General features: G+C 41.1%; 3 protein-coding genes across 4 annotated transcripts; 2 read left to right on the top strand and 1 right to left on the bottom strand.

Moving 5' to 3' along the window:
* Positions 1 to 673: 673 nt before the first annotated feature.
* Positions 674 to 4,052, top strand: zgc:171971 (uncharacterized protein LOC569690 homolog). Its single transcript, XM_012817374.3, has 9 exons — positions 674 to 896; positions 1,309 to 1,486; positions 1,680 to 1,726; positions 1,847 to 1,992; positions 2,138 to 2,262; positions 2,419 to 2,518; positions 2,806 to 3,029; positions 3,348 to 3,500; positions 3,737 to 4,052. The coding sequence occupies exons 2-9, from the start codon at positions 1,310 to 1,312 to the stop codon at positions 3,884 to 3,886; spliced, it is 1,122 nt and encodes a 373-aa protein (XP_012672828.1). The 5' UTR covers positions 674 to 896; position 1,309; the 3' UTR covers positions 3,887 to 4,052.
* Positions 4,000 to 8,330, bottom strand: tfam (transcription factor A, mitochondrial). 2 transcript variants are annotated; one of them, XM_012817375.2, is made up of 7 exons: positions 8,092 to 8,330; positions 7,538 to 7,665; positions 7,256 to 7,326; positions 6,516 to 6,665; positions 6,059 to 6,154; positions 5,632 to 5,688; positions 4,000 to 4,936 (listed from the first exon to the last, which is right to left on the bottom strand). In XM_012817375.2, the coding sequence occupies exons 1-7, from the start codon at positions 8,172 to 8,174 to the stop codon at positions 4,670 to 4,672; spliced, it is 852 nt and encodes a 283-aa protein (XP_012672829.2). In that variant the 5' UTR covers positions 8,175 to 8,330; the 3' UTR covers positions 4,000 to 4,669. The 2 variants fall into 2 exon arrangements, with proteins under 2 accessions (XP_012672829.2, XP_031416686.1); XM_031560826.2 differs by having other exon boundaries at positions 8,261 to 8,299.
* Positions 8,331 to 8,591: 261 nt separating this feature from the next.
* ube2d1b (ubiquitin-conjugating enzyme E2D 1b) lies at positions 8,592 to 13,772 on the top strand. The gene is made up of 7 exons (XM_012817376.3): positions 8,592 to 8,763; positions 10,515 to 10,578; positions 10,689 to 10,720; positions 10,851 to 10,928; positions 11,984 to 12,089; positions 12,539 to 12,632; positions 13,242 to 13,772. The coding sequence occupies exons 1-7, from the start codon at positions 8,734 to 8,736 to the stop codon at positions 13,285 to 13,287; spliced, it is 450 nt and encodes a 149-aa protein (XP_012672830.1). The 5' UTR covers positions 8,592 to 8,733; the 3' UTR covers positions 13,288 to 13,772.
* Positions 13,773 to 24,443: the final 10,671 nt, after the last annotated feature.

Below are 24,443 nucleotides of genomic sequence, written 5' to 3'. Positions count from 1 at the left end.
TCAGTCAGACACCTGCCTTCCATGAGGTGAGTCCAGGTGAGGGTATTGCACTAAGCAGTTTTCTAAAAGTTCTAAAATAGCATCCAACAACTTCTCCAAACATTTGTTAATAAATAGCAATAATGCGAACTCATGACTTATTCATATACACTTTATTCAAATTTTGTTTTACAAATTAAAATTGATGACATTAAAAACTATATTTTTCACATTTAACAGCCCAGCTTCCTGGAGTAGGCTACCCCTGAGACCTAAACCCATCCTAAACAAAACAATCCCAGCTGGGCTTTTCACAAGGACAAAATTGCAAGGAATGTTGTATTTTTATGTTACACAAATCTGGATTTTGTTCTATCTGACTACAAAAACAATTGTATGGCCCACTAAGTTCCATGCAGAAAATGGTAAAAAAAAAGTAATTGAACTACTTGAATCACCATGCAAATATGAATGTAGTTGAAATACCAGCAAGCTACTGCAAAATTTAGTTAAACTACTTAGTTAATTATATGTTTTCCATTTCACCCCAACACTGGACTTCATATCGTGGGCAAGGATGCTATAGCCTATGTACAGTTTCGGGGATCAACAGCAGGGGATGGCTATGTAGAACATTCATGGTAAAGGCTGCCACCCCATGGTTTTACAGAAGAAAGAAAAAAAATGCTCTTAAATGGAGCTACACAAGGATCATAGTTTGTTGTTTGATAAATTGTCCTGCATCCTTAAACTGAGGTCTTCTATATGAACTCCGTTAATTCCACAAACAAACACTGCGACTTTATTAAGCGACTTCTGACGGGTGAGGTCACGTGACTGGAGTAAGTGGTTTCAATTTAACTATCAGCTGAGACAGGACTGCAATAAGTTACCTGTTTATGGGAGAAAGACAATAGGTGAGATAGTGATTTCCTGTTATTGATTTGTCTGTCTACATGCATTGCCTGTTTACAATGCCATATGTATCATAACCGAGACATATATACGTTATATGTTCATAATTGTGAACAAGGTTCAAGACGATGCGCATAGCCAGTTTATATCCATAACAAAATGGAGGCTGGAGTGTTTGTTGACGCTGCGCAGCTGACAGTTCTGCGCGCGAAACTGTGCTTGTTTACCTAACGTTTCACACAGAGTTTATTGAACGTTTAGACAAATATAATTTGTCGTAGGCTATGTAGCCCGTCAACAGCATTATCTTATGTAGCCTATGACCAGCGATTTCCTGTCGTTTACCATAGGCTATGGATGATGCATTTACGGTCTCGGCTATAACGGACTTTGTTCGTTTGGAATTGTTTTCAGAATGACGGACAGCGGTGAGGGCGATTCCGTGGTTAGCCCGGGAGCCTCAAACCCGAGACCGTCTTCTTTCGCGTTGGGCAAAGGAGCCTTGACCGGACGCATATCGCTGAACTCGCCTCCTCCGGGCAGGCTCACCTCTCTGCGGTCCAGAGACCTCACACTGGGCGGCTTTAAAAAGGTCACACGTCTCTTATTTCTTTTTGGGCATTTTTGCTGGCGACGTAATCAAAAGCAATTTAGTTTTATCTACTGTATTACATTCTTCAAAAGCATATGAACACATTCACTGTAAAGCCCGCGTCAGGACACTAATGCAAGGTTATATTGTTTAACAACACAATCCAATCCGGTGTTTGTTAATGCTTTTACAGAAAACCTTTGTGCCTAATGTCAATTCTGTCAGGAAAAGCAAAGATGAGTATGTATCTAAACTACCATACATAATAGTAATAAACATATACTAATAAATAAATATACTAAAAAGAAATACTGCAATTTCCTGTATGTAGCCGCCTAAGCTGTCACACTTTGTCCAAAGATTTAGGGAAGAGGCACGCACACCACCTAAAAAGGAGAGGCGAGAGGACAGACACAGAGAATCAAGGAAGAGAAAAGAACGACCTCAGATCATACAGTCACACTCCATTTTTGAACAAGGTCCTGCTGATACTATTAGGAAAATAGGTAAAGAAACTAATCTACATAAACATACAGCCAAATGTGTTAAACCGCTTCACAAATGAACCTATATTTGCTTGCTGCTGAGTGTTAACGTGTGTTTTTCTTTATGCCCACTTTGCTCTTGCTATCTTATCCTATCTTGACCCAGGCAGCTGGGGCAGCACTGACCTGAGCGATTGTGGGCCTTCACTCGTGACAAAATGTGTGAAAAAGGAAAAGAAGGTCTCCCAGGAAGATGAAAGCGAGATTTTACAAAAGCTGCATCGGGACGACGTAGGTCTTATTACTCATTCTCCAGACTACTGTGCATTGTCACTTGCTGTGTGCATACAGTAAATAAACAGTGTCAACACTATCCCTGTGGAAATAGTTAGGCTATGTAAAAACAATGTTATTGCATATTTATTACTTAATGTCTTTCCCCCCTAGTTTTTAGATGACCCTGGCCTGAAGAACGATGTACGGCAGAGACCTATTCAGCTTCCACTGTATCAAGCAAGCAGTTTCTTACTGGACTCCTCAGCCTCTCGTAAGTTCACTCGACAACACAGTTTTGGCATGAAAAAACACTTGACTCAACTACTGGAGGCAAGTATCAATTCCAAGCACTAATACAGTTCTATGGCTATGCACCCTGCATAAATATGTATGAAATGGAAAGAAATGCTTTAAATGTAGCATGAGCAAATTATTTACTTTAAACATGCTTTGAAGTTTGTAATTTGTTAAAGATAAGAGACAACTTGAAGAAGTGTCAGGCCCTCAAGAGGAAGCTAATTTCATGTAATGCATGTCATGATTTCTTCTTCTGAACAGGCACAGAAGAGATGGCTACAGAAAGTATTATGGGATGTGTGGGGCCTCAGCAACCTGCAGTGGGCGAACTCTTTCAGCAGCTGAGCCTCTCTGATCAGGATGAACTGCTCTTCATCCAGCTCCCCGACGCCATCCCAGGCCAACCAGCTTCAACAAGCACTGAGACGTCAGCTAAAAAGGACAGCAAGTCAGATGACAAGCATCCCGGTAAATTGAAAACGCAGGTAAAGTACATCTTTTTGTTTTGTTCCACCCAATTAAAAATAAAATGTATTCCAAATGTGGCACATTGAGAATTGTATTTATAGAAATTACTTTTTTGTAATTGAGGGTAAACCTTTAATGTTGCTGACGCCATGCTCCTGATATATTTGATCCCAATTTCATTCTCACAAACAAAAAGTGTGCCAAAGTTTATTGCTCAGACCACATATGTAAACCAAGCATTAGCGTTCATCACCTATGCTACTACGCCCCCCTCTGCTTCACATACACGAGTCTACAAACTTCATCACGGTCCATTGTGTTGCCATCATCCTCAGGAGCCCGTGGGTAAAGAGAGCCCACCCGTTCTAGCAGATTTCTCAGAAGGGCTGATTGGCAAACTTCAGATCCGTAAGTCTGGTAAAGTGCAGCTGGTGTTGGGAGACAACAAACTGGACGTGTCCGAGGGGGCAGCCTTCTCCTTCCTGCAGGTACTCACCGTCTTGAGTGTCAAACCCACACGCTTATCAGCAAACATAAAAATATTTGATTTAGCTTCAAATATCTAATACAGTATGTCACATCGAATACACACAAACATTTGATAATCAACATGGGATGCAAGTCCCAAAACTACATACTACATAGTTTAGTGTTTCAAGAAATGTAGTCTAGCTCAACAACTAAACATGAATGTATGTTACCACACTGATCTCTGTGTCCACAGCAACTAGTGTCGGTGCGTCTCACCGATGGCCTTACCGGTGACATGAGCGTTCTCGGTAACGTCCAGCACAAGCTGGTATGCTCTCCGGACTTCCAAACCCTTCTTCAGGGTGTCAAACGACCCCCCGGATCCTGCTCAGGAAAGTCCTGATAGTTTGCCGAATAGCTATTTTTAGCCTTTTTCATGTAAATAGAGTATTCAAAGCACTTTTTTTTTTACTCAACTATGTGCTTGGATGTTTGTAAAAAGATAATGGCATGTTCTTTTTTTATTTAGAAAACGTATGTTTATTGAATAAAGATGTAGAATACAAAAACATGGTTCTACTGACTGTAAAACATGATAAGTGATAACATTCAGTTACATATGTTGAACTACATGGGGTCGTTACTCAGTCTAAACTTAGCTTCCTGAACGAATCCAGGTCTCCTCACTTTGGATTCAGCTGGTGTTAAGTGCTTTTGTTGTCATGTTTTTGTTTCTGGAGTCTGTTATAAATAACCAGGTCAATTACAGTGTCTAGTTCCTTCTATAGCCAGGGTTTACATTTGACAACTGGTTAACATAGCCACAGAAATCAAAAACAAACAAATCATGTGAGTATCACCAGCAAAATCAAGTGTCCAAGTCTGCATATTCAATGAAAAGCGAATCTCTTTTATAACACACAAAACATGTTGCCAACCGTTAAAGCCAGAAATGAACATAAATGAGTCAAATGTGTCAATCAGACTCACACAGCTTCATGTGTGAACTTAAAGGCCTGTAGCCTTGGGGGTTTTATTTCACAGTTGAGTAGCTTCATGCCTTTGAACACTATGCACATATAACACTAATGACGGGACAAGAACTCCCTTTCCTGCGACTAATGTCAGTTTTACTCAGGACGGAGGCCAGTTAACACATTCTGGGGTTTTATACGGACACCCAAGTTCACGCCTTCCGTGTGTTTCTCCCTGTTGTTTTGGTTGTTGTTGTCGTCGTCGTCTTCTTTGCCGCCGCCAGTGGCTTTTTGGCGACAGTTTTTAGCTTCTTAACTTTGGACACGGGCTTCTTCTTGCCCGCCTTGGTGGTCTTTCTGGCCGTCTTTTCCTTCCTCCTGATCAGGTCCTGCCTGCCAATCTCCACCATGTGATCCTCCCACGTCTTCATCTCGGTCTTGTAGCGCACTTTGTCGTCCTCGGCAAGCTGCACGTACACCTGGACATGGTGTTGAGAAAGGTGATTAGAGACGGCTCATCATTTGTCTAGTCGGTGAATAAGTCGGTTTCCCTCAACCTCGAATTATACCTAATGTATAGGAAGGGATATCCACCCCCCTCCGGCGAATTGATTTCTTATTCGATTCTAGGCAATTTTAGCCAGTGTAGGCCAGTCAGGGTACAGCTTGCTGAACTCATAAAGAAGCACCTTGCGATCTGTTGCAAAATGTAATTCCCATAACTGTGGAGCACTGTCATCACTGCCACTACATCCTGTCGTATGCACTTGGCATCAATGAGAGGTGCGGATGCTGATCATCACTTCAGGGTAAGTCGCACCCTTTTTGGGTGGGGGGGGAGGGGGAGTAACTGTGGGTTGTTAATAGGCTGTCTCGCTGTCAAATCACAAATGTCCTGATAACGGATAAATATAGCTACGTTCAGCTGTTGTTTTGTATGAGCATTATTCCTGGACATTTTGAAACGTTTTTAATTAATTAATTAATTTCATTCTATTAGGCAAAAACAGTAATAACAAGCTAATGGAAACCCTGCTAGCAAAGTAGTGAGTTAATGTCAACTTCTTGCAATCTGGCAATGATTGACTGTCCTAAGAGCATCCCTATTACAGAATGAACTCTTGCTAGTCAACTCCATGTATGTCATATGGAAAGCGATGTCAACCAGGCTCACCTGCTTCTGTGTCATGTAAAGGTTTTTCCAGTCTTCCAGCAGCGATTTCATCTTGGCCTGGGAACAAAAAACATGTTTCCTTCAGGTATCAACGGGGAACAAGCAGACCTGGTTGGGCTTGAAGTCTAAACTTTTAACTAACTCAACCTAAATAAACCTGACATCAACACAGACACAAATACATCTCCATATGAAGTAATGTTTGCTAATCATGCCGTGAAGTATTAATTTAATTAAAATATGATTTGTTTCCATATTGTTGCCTTCCTGTTTACATTCTGTTCCTTAATATAAAATCTCTCCTGAGGCATTAAAAACATGACGAAGCTAAAGACCACCAGAATAGTAGCAGACCACCTACAGGCTACCAATGCAGTCTATAATAAAATCAAACACATCGATCATCTTGGTAGTGTTCCAACATTACCGGCATTGTATCTCCCCGTGCCTCTTCAAAATGCTCAGACATGAAAATGTTGAAGGCTATTCGAGGACGCTTGGGTTTGCCCAGGCTAGTCAGCTCCTGGAAGGGAAGAGAAAGAATACATGCTTTTATGATGTAACAGAGCCCCGATTTACATGAGTGGATTTTTATCCTACTTGTCTCAGGCTTGTTTGTGTGGCATCTTTAAAGATTTAAAAGGTGTTTTTTATTTATTTATTTATTTTATATCTTATGATGGACTCTCTGTAGAGTTCTAATTGTTGGGCTGTATTACACAGTATTCAGTATTCCAGAATTCCACAAGGTACATTTCAGTTTTTGAAAAAGCCACTGTTAAATTATGATATTTGTATCGAGGGTTCAACAGTGGTGGCATGCACGTGTGTTTGTGTGTGTGTGTGTGTGTGTGTGTGTGTGTGTGTGCAGGCACTCCACTCACCCTCTTCTTCTTGATGTTCTTTCTTTTGGCCCTTTTTTGTCTCTTCTCCTCTACAAGGACTGCAGACTGTTCGGGCGTCAGCTGGGCCTGGAAACGCTGCATAGTCACCTTGTACTGGTTCCTGTCAACCAGAGCTGCCTGCTCAAAGGGCTAAGAGAGAAATAATTCCAATTTTCAGTACAGCATACTAATAATATAACAACTGAATTAAATATTGGACTCCAGTAAAAACACATGTTAATGGGTCAACAACATGCACATTTTGTGAAGCTGTATGGTGGATTTTCTCTTCTACAAAATACATAGATAGATAGGTGATAAATGGATACTTTATTAATCCAGAGGGAAATTTTGCCTAATTCTGTAGTAATGGTGTATGTCAAAATGATTTTCTAGTCGTTGTGTAAGGACAGTGAATGCATTTCACTACTCTGGGGAGAGTGAGCTAGAGCCCTTTGCCAAAACATGGCTGTTGTAGGTGAATCCCCCTAAGGGTGATGGTGGTGATTTATTTTCTGAGCTGCTTTGTTGTGTTTTGCATTACCTCGCAATACTTCTGGGTTCCCACGCAAAAAATTGCATTGCCTTGCAATACTTTTGGGTTACCTCAAGAACACATAAATATTGCAAAAGTATTGCGAAGAAAAACACAAACATGACTTTACAAACATCACCATGAGCCTTAGGGGCTTCGTAGGTTTTTCTCCTGCCTAAATCTCTGGAAATATAAGACAACTTACTTGTTTCTGTATAAGCGTAAGCCCCCTCCATCGCTCAGCAACCTTTCGGATAACTTCAACAGCTTTGGCATCTGAAATTCGCGAAGTTGTGCATGTTTTAAGACGACATCTGACAACAGCCTTCTATTTCAATCACATCTCACCCAAAACTCCTTCAATGTGCAAACCGTTGTAAATCTTTGATGTGTTCTAAATCCAAACGTTGTTTACCATTCAGGAAGGATATTACTGTTACTACAAAAGACTGAAATGGAGAGGAGTAGCCTGCACAATTTATTTTACCTGGATACTGTCTGGTGACTTGCGGCTGCTGCTCTTTCACAAACCGCATGTAACCTGTAAGTGGCCTTTTTGGAGGGCCCCCAGCAGCTGTGCTAAAAGGTTTAGCTGCTGTAATTGCACATGAACACCTGAAAAACAATTCACAAGTTCGTCTCACCGTCTTGACTGCACACCTCAACACCCAGACATTCCATGAGTTTAGTCCAGCGTGACCTGCGATGCATTGTCTGCGCTGTCACTTACTAGTAAACATAACTTTATGTTCTACAAAACCTTCAATTGAGGGCTGAAAAACGCGAGAAGACGGACAGCCAGAGCTGCACGCACAACCATGCTAACGTTAGTTGCATTTCAAAGTCAATTTCACACTTCTTAAGAAGCCAACTAGTCACATTCACTTGACAAATACCGTAAATAAAAGCTAGCTATAGAATAGCAAAGGATGAACATAGACTGCAAGTATTGTCTCCCACAAGAAACAACATAACGCTAGTAACCTCCTCACTTTTAACCTTAGCTAGCTAGCTATCTTTACCCCTTCCCAGCTAACTTACCTTGCAAGAGATGCACTTGAAAACAGACCAAACGATTTTGTCAAAATGTTGATACCAGCTGCCATGAAGCTCAGAGGAGCCATTTTAGTAGATAACGCGAAACACCCCAATGCAAACGGGGGAAAAAAACAACACAAAAACGGCAATTAAACTTGGATTTAAACTTAACTGTTGTTATTTTGCGTTCGGCCACCCACCAAACCCTCCAGCATGTAACAAGGCGCCTTCGAGAGCACGACTGCATTATGGGAAATGTTAAATTTAGTGTAAATAATTTGGTATTCACAACTGTACTTTCGCTACCTCGACATGGACTCTTTAGGTATTTCATGGACAGGCTTTAACTACATGGCGCTGTTACGTTGAATAAAGGCAATCAAAAAATACATAAATGAAAGATGTGACATTTTCTTTCAAATGTTTGGTACATGCTTGAAAGAGAAGAACCAATAAGAGAACTTTTATTTTGAAACAGCCAATTAGCAAATTGGTGCTAGCTAGCCTGCGTTAAAGGATATCCCTGCGGGTGGACTAGCCTACCCACTGTTCACTGGTTCCTCAGACACTCAGGGATACAGAAAGTATTGTGCACCTTACAAGCAATAAGATCCAATACCCCGCAACGGGTCTGAAAGACGGTACATGACCATGGCACTTAAAAGAATACAAAAGGTACGTGATGCAGTGGTTAAGACATACCTTAAAAAGTCAGATCTTACATAGCTGAACACTCTTCCCTAGCCAGGGCTAGGTAACGTTAGTTAAATGGCCAAACCTCGTTGTATATGCGATATCCTGTTGTGATTTTGAGTGACTATTGTAGGTAAACTCATATTTTGCGTGTAAATCTCGATCTGTTAACCCATATTGAACTTAATTAACTCTAGTCTGATAATGTATGTCCAAGTGTTAACTTTGAAATGCTAACGCTATAGTTTGGAATGAGCTGTGGATGAGCTAATGTTAGCCTTTCGTTTTAAACTGCGTAATTTCATGGCTTCTGTGATATTGTGAGATTTTTAATAAACTATTATTGTTGTAGAGCTAGATTATACGTATGACTGTTGTGATGGCTTGAATAGTTATTACTTCTTAAGCATACTAGGAAGATTTACGTCTTTAACGGCTAGCTTTCCAAACCATTGTTTCAGGTGGTAGCTAACACAAAGATGTAACGTTAATGTAACGTTATTTTCTGACCAGTGAAGTGATGGGTAGTTGGCTACCTGACGTGTCAAATTTTGAAAATATTATCAATCTTTGTCTGTTAACACTTTTACAGTTAAAAATACAGTTTCTTTTGTGTTTTATGTATGTGGTTCTTTGGTAATTCTGGTATTTAATATTCTAACTACAGATAGTAGAGACTTGGCTGACTTGTTAAGGATTTAGCTAGCAAATGTTCAGTTAGCTTCCGCTAGTGAGCTAGCGTTACTCCAGTGATTGGGATGCACTTAGACAGCTAACGTCAGCGTTAGCTGAACAACAAGAAGTTGGTATGAATTGGTTCGCTATTCACATTCCTTCAGTTCTGCGGGTGACTTAGTAGTGAATAATTGGCATATGGATATTGTACTCATTATATTTCACCAATTGTCACCGACTAGCTCGTTAGCTATTTCGGTATTGTTTTAGCAAGATCACGTTAGCAATATGCTGTTAACAACAGTTAGCCTACAATAAAGCAAAGGAACAGTCACGTCCATCTTTGTTTAACTACTCTGAATGGTGAGCCCAAACACCATTCTGGAAAGAATAATACGCATAGCTAGCTCGTTAAATGTTTGCCCTCTGTGCCGTGATCTTTTGCTGCGTAGCATTGTTATTTTTGCACATTGTTCACTTTGTATGGTGGACACTGCTTCGCTAGCAAGTCCGCTAGTTATATGTAACATTTAGCTAAAATTTCACTGGCGAATGTGTTTGAGTGAACTAGATCGCTAACAACATGCGTAATGTTGACAATATGTTGCCTAAACCTTTGAAAACTGTACTTCACACACATCGGCATAAAGCACCGCAAATGTATCAAAGTAACCAGAATAATCGACAAAATATCTAATGGTGGGGAGTGTAGTGGAAAGTATCCAACGTCATCACGCTGGTTTTCCAGGGTGGCAATTTTAACACAACGTGCAAGGTTCATGGGTAAATTGGGATTCTGATGCATAACTTGTTGAACCTGCTCTATGCTTGATTATAACACTTGATTTGACAGGGGAAACTAAACAGCAAAAAATGTCGAATAATCCGTAAGCATGTCCGTCATCACGATGTCAGAGCATACCCGGGAAATGTTTCTCAAGAGGAGATGGTTGTTGTGAAACCAACAAAAAAGACGTGCTGCCTTGATTTCTAACCTATATCCTTGACTCGTTTAAACCTTTCTCTTTTTTACTTTTGTTTTTCTCATGTTCTTGTAGGAGCTCCACGATCTCCAAAGGGACCCCCCGGCCCAGTGTTCAGCTGGGCCTGTTGGAGAAGACAGTACGTGCAGAAGCTGCCTTCTGATGCTCTTGTCATATTTCCTGTTAGTGCATCTTTGGTTCCTTTTGTGTCTCTTCATTTATTCAAGTCTCCTTTCTCTTGTTTTTCAGTGTTCCACTGGCAAGCTACAATCATGGGCCCGGTGAGTATTATTAGGCTAATATTTGCAACCATTTATATGTTTAGTCAATAGAACATGTAGGTCTGTCTAAATGAAATGTGTACACTTTAAAATTGTAATTATAATATTGACAAATTGTTTCTCATTGTAGAGTGACAGCCCATACCAAGGAGGTGTCTTCTTTCTCACAATCCACTTCCCTACAGATTATCCTTTCAAACCACCAAAGGTGAGGATCCATTGAATATGTTATATAAATATATATATATATACATACATTCATCACTATATTATGAATTTAATAATCCATAAGTTTTAAAGAAAATTATAGTTTCACCCATGCAGTATTTAAAAAAAAAAAAAAAAAATCTAAAGATTTTAAACATTTCATGACTTGGTTTAGAAAAGAGGGTGTAATCGAAACACTGATGCAAATAAAAAATTATTATGAGTTTATATCATATCTGTGTAACCCGTGTGGTGCAGACAAGCACAGTCCTGCACCGGCTTCGTAACCTCGGGCATGGGAGGCAGGCATGGCTGCTAGCAGGGAGGCTAAAACCCATGGGTGCTAGCATCTGTCGCTAGCACCTCTCTTAAGGTGTCGGGGAGTGAGGTTTACTCAGTGCACAGCACGGTACCCGCTGTCTGCTGACACACACACACACACACACTAGCATGTCTCTTAAGGTGTCGGCGAGTGAGGTTTACTCGGTGCATTGCACAGCACCTGCTGTCTGCACACACACACACACACACACACACACTAGCATGTCTCTTAAGGTGTCGGGGAGTGAGGGTTTAGTCAGTGCACAGCACAGTGCCCGCTGGCTACTGCTACATCAAGCACACTTCAAAGTCACGAAAATGTAAACCACCAATGCTCTGTTCAGTGTAAGAAATAGAATGCTGCTGTGGTGTGAAACTGAACATGCATTGTAAAATGCAGTAAACATCATTTTATTTCTATGTGGCAATGAATATCACACAAAATTTAGGCTACAGTCATCAAGATTTGCATGTTTTCATGTAGCAGATTTATACAAAATGACTTGCAGTATTGTATAGATATACATTTTCTTCAGTATGTATGCTCCCTGGATATTGCACATATGTCATGTCATCCTTGCATATTCTTTAATGTTAATAAATACCTTATAATGTAAAGTAAATAAAAAGTGTTGTCAGAATTCCTGTGACTTACAACCTGATAATAAATGTAGCTGTCCTCTCCCCCACCTTACAAGTTGAAAATCATCTAAGGCACTTGTCCTCTTTTTACAGGTTGCTTTTACCACAAAAATATATCACCCAAACATCAACAGTAATGGCAGTATCTGTTTGGATATTTTACGATCACAGTGGTCTCCTGCTCTAACAGTATCAAAAGGTAAGGATCGAATATATTGCGGTTCTTACAAGATATCAAAATGTGTAATAAGTCCACACATATTACTTAACCTTGGTATTGGTAAACATGGGACATTGATTAAAATAGAAAGAAATAGTAAAATGTAGTCAAACAGTATTTGATTCTGATTTGAGTCTGCTTAATACTGTTCATATTAACACATTGCAATCCAGTGGGGGGATTTATATGGGCTTGTAATTTTTAGCGTCGTCACTTAGCGTCACCTCATCGTTATGTTCTTTCAGTGTAACCTTTCTGGTCCGAATAGTCACAAGGCTGACTGGTAGATGTGATGGTAGTTATTTGCTGTGTTTATTTTGTGCCCAAGTGGCAGATCAGATAGGACTTTGGCATCTATATCTGGCCACTTAATGTCAGTTATTTTCCCACTACACCATCTCTGATAAGCGGTGTGTCTTGTTTTGCAGTTCTGTTGTCCATATGCTCTTTGCTCTGTGACCCGAACCCTGATGACCCCTTAGTGCCAGACATTGCACACATCTACAAATCAGACAAAGAAAAGTGAGTATGTCTTCATAATCAAGGTCATACTTCCATGGTTACCATATACCCAATATGTAATTAAATTACCATGTTCGATGTTTACACTACGCCCCATCAGTGTATGCCAGTCCTCTAAGGCCCAACACTATTCGTTTTAGCCCAGTAATAGAGTACTGGTAACCTATGATCATATCGTATTAGTTACAATTGGAAAGTGGCCATTATTAGGGTGTTTTTTGTATTGTAAAATACATGTCCAGGTGATTTAAATTAACTATAAATCACATGCTATGGAAGATTATTATGTCCCCTTTTGCCTTAATCTTTCATGTACTGCGATTACTCGGCATGATTTTATAAAGCAGGGAGGGTCAAAGCGTACCCGACATGCATTCTGTGCTGACCTAAATGTGGGCTGAGGTGTCCGGCCTAAGAGAACGTGATTCAGATGGTCAGATCCTTTAGCCAGCGCATCTCCTAAATCAGTAATATACTGGTATACTATGATCATATCGTATTAATTACAATTGGGAAGTGGCCATAATGAGGGTGTTTTTTTTTTTTTGTATTGTAAAATACATGTCCAGGTGCTTAAATTAAATCATGCCTTTTTGTCTTCTGTTTCAGATACAATAGACTAGCGAGAGAGTGGACCCAAAAGTATGCAATGTGAAACAAAAACAAAACCCTTTACAAAACTGGCCATTTTTGAGTCACAGACCACTGTAAATTCCTAGTATCTTAAAGAAAATAAACTTAGGTGATATTATAACACATCATACTGTTAACATTACCAACTGACGACCATTTGTAGAGCATAGAAGTTAGGTTTTATGGGCGGAGCATGGACCATTCCGGAGGCTAATTTTGAGGATGTGCGCAGTGCAGTCTGCTTCCCCTTTCCACCCTTTTTTTGGGCACTTTTTTTTTCTTTTTCTTCATTTTGTAAATCTTATTTAAGAGAATTGAGGCATGGCGTTTTGTTGGCGATGAACCAAGTAAAGAGGGAAATTAAGGAATTGTTGCATTTATTTTTTTCATTTATTTTTTTTGTTTTTAGTTGATCTTCATTTTCATTTAGAGATTTTTATTGTATAGTGTAAAGACTATACTGAATCTATTTTTATTATTTTGCATTAAAAATGGATTTTAAAAGTTTGTGTGTTTTTTGTTTTGTTTTTGTCTTTGTGGCACAAAATAAGTGCATGTGTTCTTCCAAAACAGATCCAACCTCAACACAACTTTATGTATAGATGTTAAGATCAGCCAGAATGCGTAAGAAATGTCAAGGCTTGTTTTTGACAGGAGCACCCCGGAGACCCCACAGCAACATATCTTGTTTATCCTGCTGAACCATTTAATGCCCAACCAAATCATACCTTAAGATGTTGTCTCTAGGCAGCGAAAAATATTATATGCATTGTCCAGCTCAAAGCACCTTTTCATTATAAAACCTGATTGTTCATCTTCACGGCTTCTGTCTGAAGCCGTAACTAGCAGGCTTCCTACGGTCATGAAAATCCTGGAAAAGTCATGGAATTTATATCCCATTTTCCAGGCCCGGAAAGGTCATGAAATTCATTAAAAGTTTTGGAAAAGTCATGAAATTTGATTTTGTCTTATGTAGGCCTAATGAAATTATTGATGTTGTACTCTTCCATGGCTTTCATTGTGGAATGAAGCCTAGAATTACTAGCCTGTCATATGCAATTTTGTGTACTTGTAGGTTGTGTAGGGTCATGGAAATTTCATTATTAAGGGTCCTTGAAAAGTCATGGAATGATTTTGAAATGTCAATGAAAATGGGTGGGAACCCTGAACTAGGTGGCTTAGTCCAGTAGGGGGCAGCACTATCTAACAGTAGGCTTTAACATGTTCCAATTAGAAGTGTTGTTTCAGGAAACATGACTCACCCAAGTCTGGACTCCTTTTAATTATTCCGATTCTTCCGCCCCTGTTATTGGTTGTGTGGTGAAGTTGCACTAATGAGAGAAGTTAGGGGGTTCAGTGTGTGGTGTATTCCAAGTAGGTGGTTTAGAGACAAACCTGACAATGTTTGTTTTTCTAGGAGAGTGAAGCCATAGGGCTCTCCTATTAGGAGGTTTACTATTTATTCTGTGTTAACTTACTTAGGTTCGTCACTAAACCACGTACCCCCCACTGTGGCATTGTTTTGAAAGGGTGACCATGTCATTGTGCTATGGTTGGGGTGTCCGGGTCATGTTTGACGGTTATGCCCGCTGGCTAAAATGTATAAAGTGATTGATCAGACAGGTTCCATAGAAAGGCTTTTAGCCATCACCACAGTATGTCATACCTGGTTAAAAAGGCAAACCCAGAAAACGTGGACTGTGTGTACTACACTAAGGGAAAAACACAGACATGGTGGTAGAAAAGCAATGAGTGAAAATGAAACACTCTCCCAGTGTGAGGGTGAAATTCTTCATAACGATTGGTTGCAGGCTAACAGGAACACAGAGGAGTTGTAAAAACGTGCTACCGTAGGCTTACGCTAATGCACCTGCTCCTTGAGCCAGCTCCTCTGATGCTCGTGGACAGTCTTTGTAAAGCGCTCACTCCATTTGACATGATCAAAGACATGCAGTATGGTGAGCAGAGCGCCAGAAAAGCCAGAAGACACCAGTGTTCTGCCCTTATTAAACCCAATTTCCATGAAAGAATAATGCACTTGGGAGTAATCATATGCCCAAGTAGCTTCTTGTTCACATTTCAAATGCAGTTTCACTGGGATTTTGAGATCAGCATCACCCATTTTTATGTAACTAAAGTGGTCATATTGAGTCTTGTGTGTTGTGTGTGTGTGTGTGTGTGTGTGTGTTGCCACAGTTGATGCTTATCAGAAGGATGCTAAAGACCGGAGGCAGCATGACCTTTGGAGACGCCACTGCCAGCTCGTCTGTGATTGAGGCGAAGCTTTATTTTATAGTGAGAGACAGTGTCAGTGAGAACAGGAGTAGGGTAGGATTCCTTACGCCTTGACGTGATATAGCCCAAGAGGGAGAGACTGAATATTACCATGGACCTGTATGCATCATTACCATAATAATGAACGATCAGAAAGGGCAGAGACTGTCATTTAATTGCATGATTTTGGCCCTCAGGGAGTCGATGCGCGGTGAAGACAGCCTTCATGAGTTATCAGATGGCAGAGAGGGGAGTGGGGGGGTGGCAGGTGTTTGGAGAGATCTCCTCCAAGATGACTCACTATCTTCACTCCCCTCTCCTCCCAAATTCATTTATTTCGGACATATTGCTGGTGGTCAACTTGAGGACCCCCTGGGAGGTAATAGAGTCTCTGGCTGGGGCTGGGGATGTGCTGCGATATGATTCAAGATTGGGAGTTGGTTGTGCCAGGAAGTCTGCTGTCAGCTCGTAGCTTCCTGCGATTGACTGTTCCTTGTTTTGACATGCCACAAATACAATTTAACACATACGTGAAATTCTCTCCACGTGTCAAACATTTTCAGTGCCTTTTTACTGTAATTAAAACATGCTTAAGAGTAGACAACTGACATACAGTGCCTTGCATAAGTATTCACCCCCTTGGATGTTTTACCCTTTTATTGCTTTTATAAATCAATCATGGTCAAATTAAGTTGGCTTTTTTTACCAGAAAAATCACAAAAAAGCCCTCTTTAATGTCAAAGTCAAAACAGATTTCTACACACTTATGTCAATTAAATAAAAATATGTAATGAAAAATAAGTGATTGCATAAGTATTCACCCCCTTTAAAGTGACTGACCTAATTCAACAGAGGTCCAGCCAATTGGTGCTAGAAGTCTCACAATTAGTGAAATGGGAATCAGTGTGCAGTGAATGTGTCTCAAGTGATTGTAGTACTGTATAATGACACCTGGGTCTGGAAAGTCCATTCACTGGTCAGTATTCAGTAATCAGTATTCCTGGCTACTGTTACACCATGAAGACAAAAGATCACTCCAAGCAACTCAGAGAAAAGGTTATTGAAAAGTATAAGTCAGGAGAAGGATACAAAAAAATGTCCAAGGCACTAAACATCCCCTGGAATCATCAAGAAATGGAAGGAATATGGCACACTTGTAAATCTGTCTAGAGCAGGCCGTCCCCACAAACTGAGTGACAGTGTAGGGATAACCACGTGGTGGATCTCTGACGTCCGAGGCAAGGATGGAAGTTTTGCAAGGTCGGAAGAAGCTTATCACCTCTGGTCTAAACATGCTCTTGTAGATATGCAGACTAAGTGGCACCTAATATTCTAAGTTATACACACGCAGAAACACACAAAAGCCATGTTCCTGCGAACATAAGTACATGATTCATATAAGGTAATTAATAATACAAGGCACTTGATTATTATATTCTTAAGTCATTAACAGTGCTTGGAAATGATCTCCATCAGTGAGACTTCTAGCACCAATTGGCTGGACCTCTGTTGAATTAGGTCAGTCATTTTAAAGGGGGTGAATACTTATGCAATTACTTATTTTACATTACATATTTTTATTTAATTGACATTACTGTGTAGAAATCAGTTTTAACTTTGACATTAAAGAGGGCTTTTTTGTATTTTTTTGTTGTCAAAAAAGCCAACTTATATTGACCATGATTGATTTATAAAAGCAATAAAAGGATAAAACATCCAAGGGGGTGAATACTTATGCAAGGCACTGTAGTTCACATTCCATCACCCAAACCATGTTATGCATGTCTTGGTCTTCACTTTGTAGTTGGGAAGACTAGTGCCATGTATGCGGATGGGGTTTTCACTTAAGAACTCAGACAAACAGCCACATTAACAGACTGAAGCTTAACAATGAAACAAAAACAGTTAAAAAAAACAATGAACAACAGAAAATACATCAATTAATTAACTACATAAAATCAACAACATCATGTAATGTTAAGACCCAGGTCCTGAAATCCCTACCCATATGTATAGTATTTAGTACATTCGATGTTAAAGGTGTCTTCTACTGCATGCTTGGTATGGAATATGTAACATAAATCATTCCTGTGACTGGACATAAAGAGTTTCATCGTTTCAACAGCAACAACACCAACACTGACCTGCATACCAACAGTGTGGTCCACGCCACCCTTTCATACCAGTGGCCAGCAGAATGATTGAGCGCATCCAGAACAAGAATCCAGTCCATACATGACACCACTATAATCAAATTCAATACACAAAACAGCGTCAGGGAAACTGTAGCCCCTTTATCCTGGCCTTGGAGGGAGCATCCCATTTGTCACAGCAAAATCTTAGATAAGTGCAAGATTTTGTGTTTTTGAAAAGCTTTAAATGGATGAAGCTGTCTCGCCAGTAGAGAATGTGCAACACAGACTATTGTTTACATGAAATGTGTAGGTCCCCAGGTAGGACCCAACACGATGCAATTAACTGGAAGCTCAGGTACGCTAGCAGCCTGAAGGCCAGCAGGGGGGTGATCCTGTAGGGGATCATGTAATTTACTGATCTACATTTGCAAGTGTAACAGGTACCGCAGCAACGGCTCCTAGCTGACAGATAATATTCTGAAATTTCAGTAAAATAATTGAAGAGGCAGGGCAACAGCTTCTCAACTTTTGCGTTCTCCGCAGTTTCTTTATTGAACTTCAGTTCACCGTTCCCAAGAACGTTCTGGAGATCCCTCCAAGACTCCGCCCTGCTGGCATGGAGCAAGTTTATTCTCTGTCAAAATAAAATACCCTAATAAAATCGATGAAAGCAGTATTATCAAAATAAAACACAATTATGAAAAACACAAAGATTACACTTTTGTGGACGTCACACAAGCATACACTACTGAGTCCAATACTAAACAAGAAGGTTGTGTAATGAATTTCATCTTTCCTTCCTCCCTGATGGAAAGCATCCATTGTCTGACAGTTTGAGTAATAACACTCTCTCATCTCTCCATCCACACATCCATTCTCTGTCTCTCTCTCTATCACTCTCTCTCTCACACACACACACGCACAAAGAGAGATGCAGGAGGAAGGACCATACAATCACACATACACACACAGACACATGCACATAGACGATTACACAAACAAACTGGGTGAAATTAGTTTTAAAAGCCTGGCTATGGTGAGCAATGTGTGTTTGCTGGGGGTAATTTATTACCCGCCCCCTGACCTCTCCCCCTCGTTTATGCCCCATCAATAACTCAGTCACTGGAACGTCGCCAACACTCCAATGCAACCAGATGCAGAAAAACTAATTCCATCCACACACCCCTGCATAAGTGCCAACGGTTTAATCAATTCTGCCATTATTGTGCATTACCAAGGCCCTAAATTAGCCTGGCCACACTGACAGTATACTTAAAATTATACAGCAGTATAGGGAAGGTGGGTACTCCTTTCAGTCGGTTCGGAGATAGTGACGCAGGCAGTCATTAAAGTCACTTCATCATGGGAGTGAATAGGAGTGATCAGGGGTTTGATTTAAACACAGTGGGGAGGGAAAGATGTGAGATTAATGGAAGCAGGGGTTAGCGGTGAATAGACCAAAGGTGAGACAAGATGAAAGGATACGAGACGAGCGAAGGGGCCGAATTCAAAAGGAAATGATGAGGAGATGAAGGACTCCTTACAATAGGCTTGTGCTTTTGTTACCTACGCGCCATCAAGCGCTTGATTTTTCATCAGCACTAGTGGGTCTGTGCCAGGTCTGGTTCCATGCTGGTTCCGGGATCTGCGTCGGGTCAGGTCCAGAACCTAGGTTCAGCTCCAGTCGTGAGTTGCGTATACCCACTAGACCAATCCACCCCTGGATCACTGACATCTGTGCCAGGTCTGGTTCCGCACCGATCTTCGGGATCTGTGTTGGTTCAGGTCCAGAACCAGCTTTCAGGTCCGTTCAGTCTCATTAACTAAACTGATCCATCCCCTGATCCCTGACCTCACCACATTACATAATCTATGGGCCTCTGGTCATGTTGATGTTGGCACTGGTACACACACCTCATTATGCTACGGACTACTAATAAAGTTCTAACACCATACACATCGTACGATGTTTATGCCTGCCTTTATTACCCATAGTGCTATTATTTACAGTATATCACAAATTCAGCACACCCTGCATCCTGATCAATTTCCCTCTGGCTGTGAATAAGCTTGACCCTGTATTGATTTTCATGTTTATCTGGATGCTCAGGACTTCCTACACACACAAGCCAACACACACACACACACACTAACACACACACACACACACACACACACACACACACACACACACACACACACACACACACACACACACACACACACACACACACACATGCAACACACGCTGGGACACACTGGGTCCGAAAGGGCAGAGGTGCTAACAATTTCATTCCGCAGGGCAGTGCCCTCCATGCGACTTTGATTTTAGTTCCTGGTGGGGAACAAAAGGGCAGTTAGGCTGGAAAAAGAGCACATGAAAAGATCAGGGGCCAGCCCTATGTGCCTGACATTTTATAAGGTCCAGAAAACATGAAAAAAACTGTCAGCACCCAAATGCCTGTTCAGAGCAGAACTAGGTCAAGCAAGCGGACGTGGAACAGGACGTGACCTTATCTAGCCTTGGGTCCCTGGAGGCTAAATACTGAATATTCATAGCTAGGATACTTCTATTTCAATTGCATTTTTTTTTTATATGGCGCCATTAACAATTGGCATTGTCGCGACAACAGAGCCCCAGGCCTGAACATCCCAGAGTAAAGCATGCAGGCAACGATGGCAAGAAAGAGAAAACAAACCCACCATATGTGTATAAGCAAGCACACCCCAGACATAATGATCTCTGTGGATTGCTATAAATTGTGTCCAGACAGGGACTGACTTTGAAATGGATCTGGCTGTGATTGGGTATGGCGCTGTACCAGAGAAGGGGGAGGCAAGTCTGTTATCATGCTGGTCCGCTGATTTCCTAACCATTTCAACCGTCTCTGGTTCACTGTAGTTTTGCAACCCTTCTCTTCATCCGCTGTTGCTATTATATCATATGCATCACCCACCTGCACCTCTCCATTCCTTCAGTGTATTTGATCACCTGTCCCTACTGAATGATCCTGAAAGACTATTCGTCCTTTGCGCTCACGTATTACATCAACTCACAACGAATCTTATTAGATTAATTACGCTGTACTCGAGGTGTGGTTATTAAATAACGAGGTGAGTATGGGTTTTCTTCATTACAATTGAATTGAGACACATTAGTCTTATTACTTAATAGCCAAACCTTGTATATACCTCCTCAAAGTTTAGCAATCATCTACTGTGGCCTTCAAATATTAAATCATTTTGTCTGCTCTGACTCAGTCCAAATTCTTCCATATCCACTCATTCAGTCTGATCCTCCTGCCTTTTCCTCACAGTGGGGGCATCACCATGTGTTTATTGCCCTCTCTCTCCTTTTCATCCATTTACTCACACTGACAGTTATGAGGCAGAGGACTGCAAACAAATGCACCATCCCTCTCCAAGACCATCCCTGAGGAGTAACATTACGTAAGGCAGGGGAATGCCTCCAGGACCCGACAAGCGTCTAAATCCATTACGACTAACTCTGCTTTTAACGTAGGTGGGGGCAGAAAAAATGCAATTGGGTTTGCTCACCCGGGGTTCGGTGATTAAAATCTATCTTCGCCAAAGTGCTCGAGTAAGTAGTGATTTTCCGCCGTGCTCGGCATGAGTGGGACTGCGGGGGTGCCGCGCAGATGGGATGTGGCCGCTCGTAAACGTGCACATTAACAATTCCTCAGTGCGCATCACGCTTAATGACGTGCCACCGAACAAACACGAAAACAGTCACGGCTCCGCTCGCGCGTGGAACAATGCCTTTTAAATAGTCTTGTTAATGCGACAAAGGAGAACTTAACAGAATGCTGCACGTCGTTTCCATGGAGCTGTAAAGTTGCAAGACAGAACGTGAAACACTTCAAATATAGACTGTGAGGCACTGTAGATAAAAGTGACTCAGTGTACTGAGCCTGTGTTAAATGTATGGTAGTTTAGTATGTTCTGTTGCAGATAACTGGTTGTTGATGAAGCCTCTCTCATTAACCGCTCACCTTTATGCATAATCCCTGATTTAGAGAGTAGCACAATCACTGCAAATACATATCATAGTTATGTGGCCTGTGTAGAAGCTAGAAATAGAATATAAATAGAAGGTCTCCAAGGCACACGAAGAAGATGTACTTATTTGAATGCTCTTGACACATGAGCGAGGCCTGTTCATAACCCACTAACATGAATGTACCAAACATGGATCTAAGTCAACATGAACCAAATGATTCTGGACCCCTGTTTATCACTCCAATTAAGTATCAAAATGGTTCACGGTTCACAAGGCTCACACATTTATAATCTCAACTGGATATAAATATGTTGCAAGAGTGATTTCTGAGCCATGTACTCTGAGTGAATGCAGTTGTTTGTCATCTCTCAGAAAACTGTTATCCTCAAACATTACACAGTAATAGTGTAGATTCCTCTTGTTGGCAGTTGGTGGTCAAAATGTTTCCTGTATCTTTCGGTCGATGAAATACAACTACGTAGCCTAACTCTACAAAATGCCTCCCTCCCCTAAAGGGTACACTGTCCTGGCTGTGCAAACGTCCAAATATATCCAATTCCATAACTGGATTCTCCGGAGGTTGTCTGTTTACAGTATGGGGCAAATCTAATACGATGTGAGATGAAGTATTCTTGCCAGAACCTGCCTACAGCGGGGATGACACCAATCGCAGAAGTAGAGGGTGTAAAATACAGACAGAAGGACTGAGAGAGTTTCGAGAAGAAGGAGAGTGAGGCCGAAGGGTAACAGCGACTCAGAGACTGTCCTCGCCAGCAACACCATGACATGACACCTCACCCTACAAGCAAAACTTTACAAGTACAGAAAGGTAAGAAAAGAAAGAAACCTACTGCTCTACTGGTTTCTGTCTGTGTATGTGCTTGACCGCAATTTCTTTTTTGCTCTGTGCTTTTGACAGATAATGGAGACGCGCAAGGCGGAACTGTCAAATTGACAATGACCTGCTGCCAGTTATCACAAATGAAGGAGAACTTTTGAAATCATGGCGCAGACAGACATTCAGGGGGAGAAAAGAAAAATCCTCATTTCATCCATCACTCTTTCACTGAAAAACAAAGATTGTTTTTGCCAGCTCACACAGCCATTGCAGAAGATGTCATTTACGACAGTGAGGCTTCTCACAGAACTAGTCACCCATACAATTTGGATTATCATAATATATTTAATCAGAAAAAAAGACAAAAGGTCTTTAAATCATCAGCCCAAAAATGGATTTACAATGGTGAGAAACAGTATCTCCTGATTACCAATTAGCTAGCTGCTGATCATTGACGTACTTTTTTAAAGCAATGGGCCATTTTACAATTTGGTATTGTTAACAGGACAGACTGTACTGATTGAGTAGGGAGAATAAGAGACCAATTTGAGCTTCTGATTGGTTGAAAGGCTGACGCAGAGGAGAATTGCAGAGGAGAATGTCTCTGCAATGCTGCACAATGGGAGCATTGTGGGATACTTGACCACATGAACATTTTCTCTTGAGTAGAATAAAATAAACACCCACACATTCAATAAATGCCCCTTGGTATAAGGAAAAATACTAAATGTCATGGAGTGATGACGTACTGCCAAAACACAATACACAGATTCAAGTAAAATGTGACAGTATCTGTATCTGTACTGACATATAATAGGTGCTGTATTGACCTGAGAACGTGTGCTGTGGTATTGACCGGACACCATCACGTCACTTGAAGCATCATCCTCTACAGGTCTGAAAACAAATAAATCACAAGAACGAAACGGTCCACTGTACTACACATAATAGCCCCAATACACACATTTACGGCTTCAAATGACGCAAGCATTTCATTTACAGCCATATCTAGACTAGTGACATGGCCACAGTGCCATATCTAGACTAGTGACATGACCACAGTGCCATATCTAGACTAGTGACATGACCACAGTGCCATAAACTAGTGACATGACCACAGTGCCATCTAGACTAGTGACATGACCACAGTGCCATAGACTAGTGACATGACCACAGTGCCATATCTAGAGTAGTGACATGACCAGTGTGCCATATCTAGACTAGTGACATCACCACAGAGCCATATCTAGACTAGTGACATGACCACAGAGCCATATCTAAACTAGTGACATGACCTGAACCTTAATGGGTTTCAGCGGCACAGTCACAGTCATTTGAAACCCATCAGGACTCCTAAGGGAGAGGAGGCGAGGGGACAGGAGGGACATAATGGACCTGCACTGAGGGTGAAAATGGGAGGAGCAGTGCGACTGAAAGATCTTATTGTATTCCAATAGTTGTACTGCGGCCAAAAGTATATACAGAATTGGAAGTAAACGATCACATAAATAGTTATTCAAATTAAAAACCAATACCTTACCTGTGCCTATCTCATGTAGCTACCTTCTACTTAACTCATGTGAACGTTCATATATGTATATTTGCTTATACTGTAAGCGCTACCTATAGCTATCTGCACCCACATCACTTTTGCTTTGTCAGCACTGCATGCGGTGTGACTCATCATTGGTGACTCATCGGTGCCATAAATCTGCACGAATTGCAGGGTGCATTTCACACCAGCACTTTCACCATCTCCCCTCTCCCCTCTCTCTCTCTCTACCACTGTTGGAGCCCTAGAGGGAGAGGCGCTCCACGAGGTGGCTTGCTGATTCACTTAAAAACCTTTTAAACGTATTAGTTTGTCAAGATGGATGATGCCCAATGAGCAGAGCTGGGCAACTGACCAC

This window comes from Clupea harengus, chromosome 23 (assembly GCF_900700415.2).
Source record: "Clupea harengus chromosome 23, Ch_v2.0.2, whole genome shotgun sequence".
NCBI lineage: Eukaryota > Metazoa > Chordata > Actinopteri > Clupeiformes > Clupeidae > Clupea > Clupea harengus.
The sequence above is the reverse complement of the archived record's forward strand: the minus strand, read 5'-3'. Positions and strand labels throughout refer to the sequence as shown.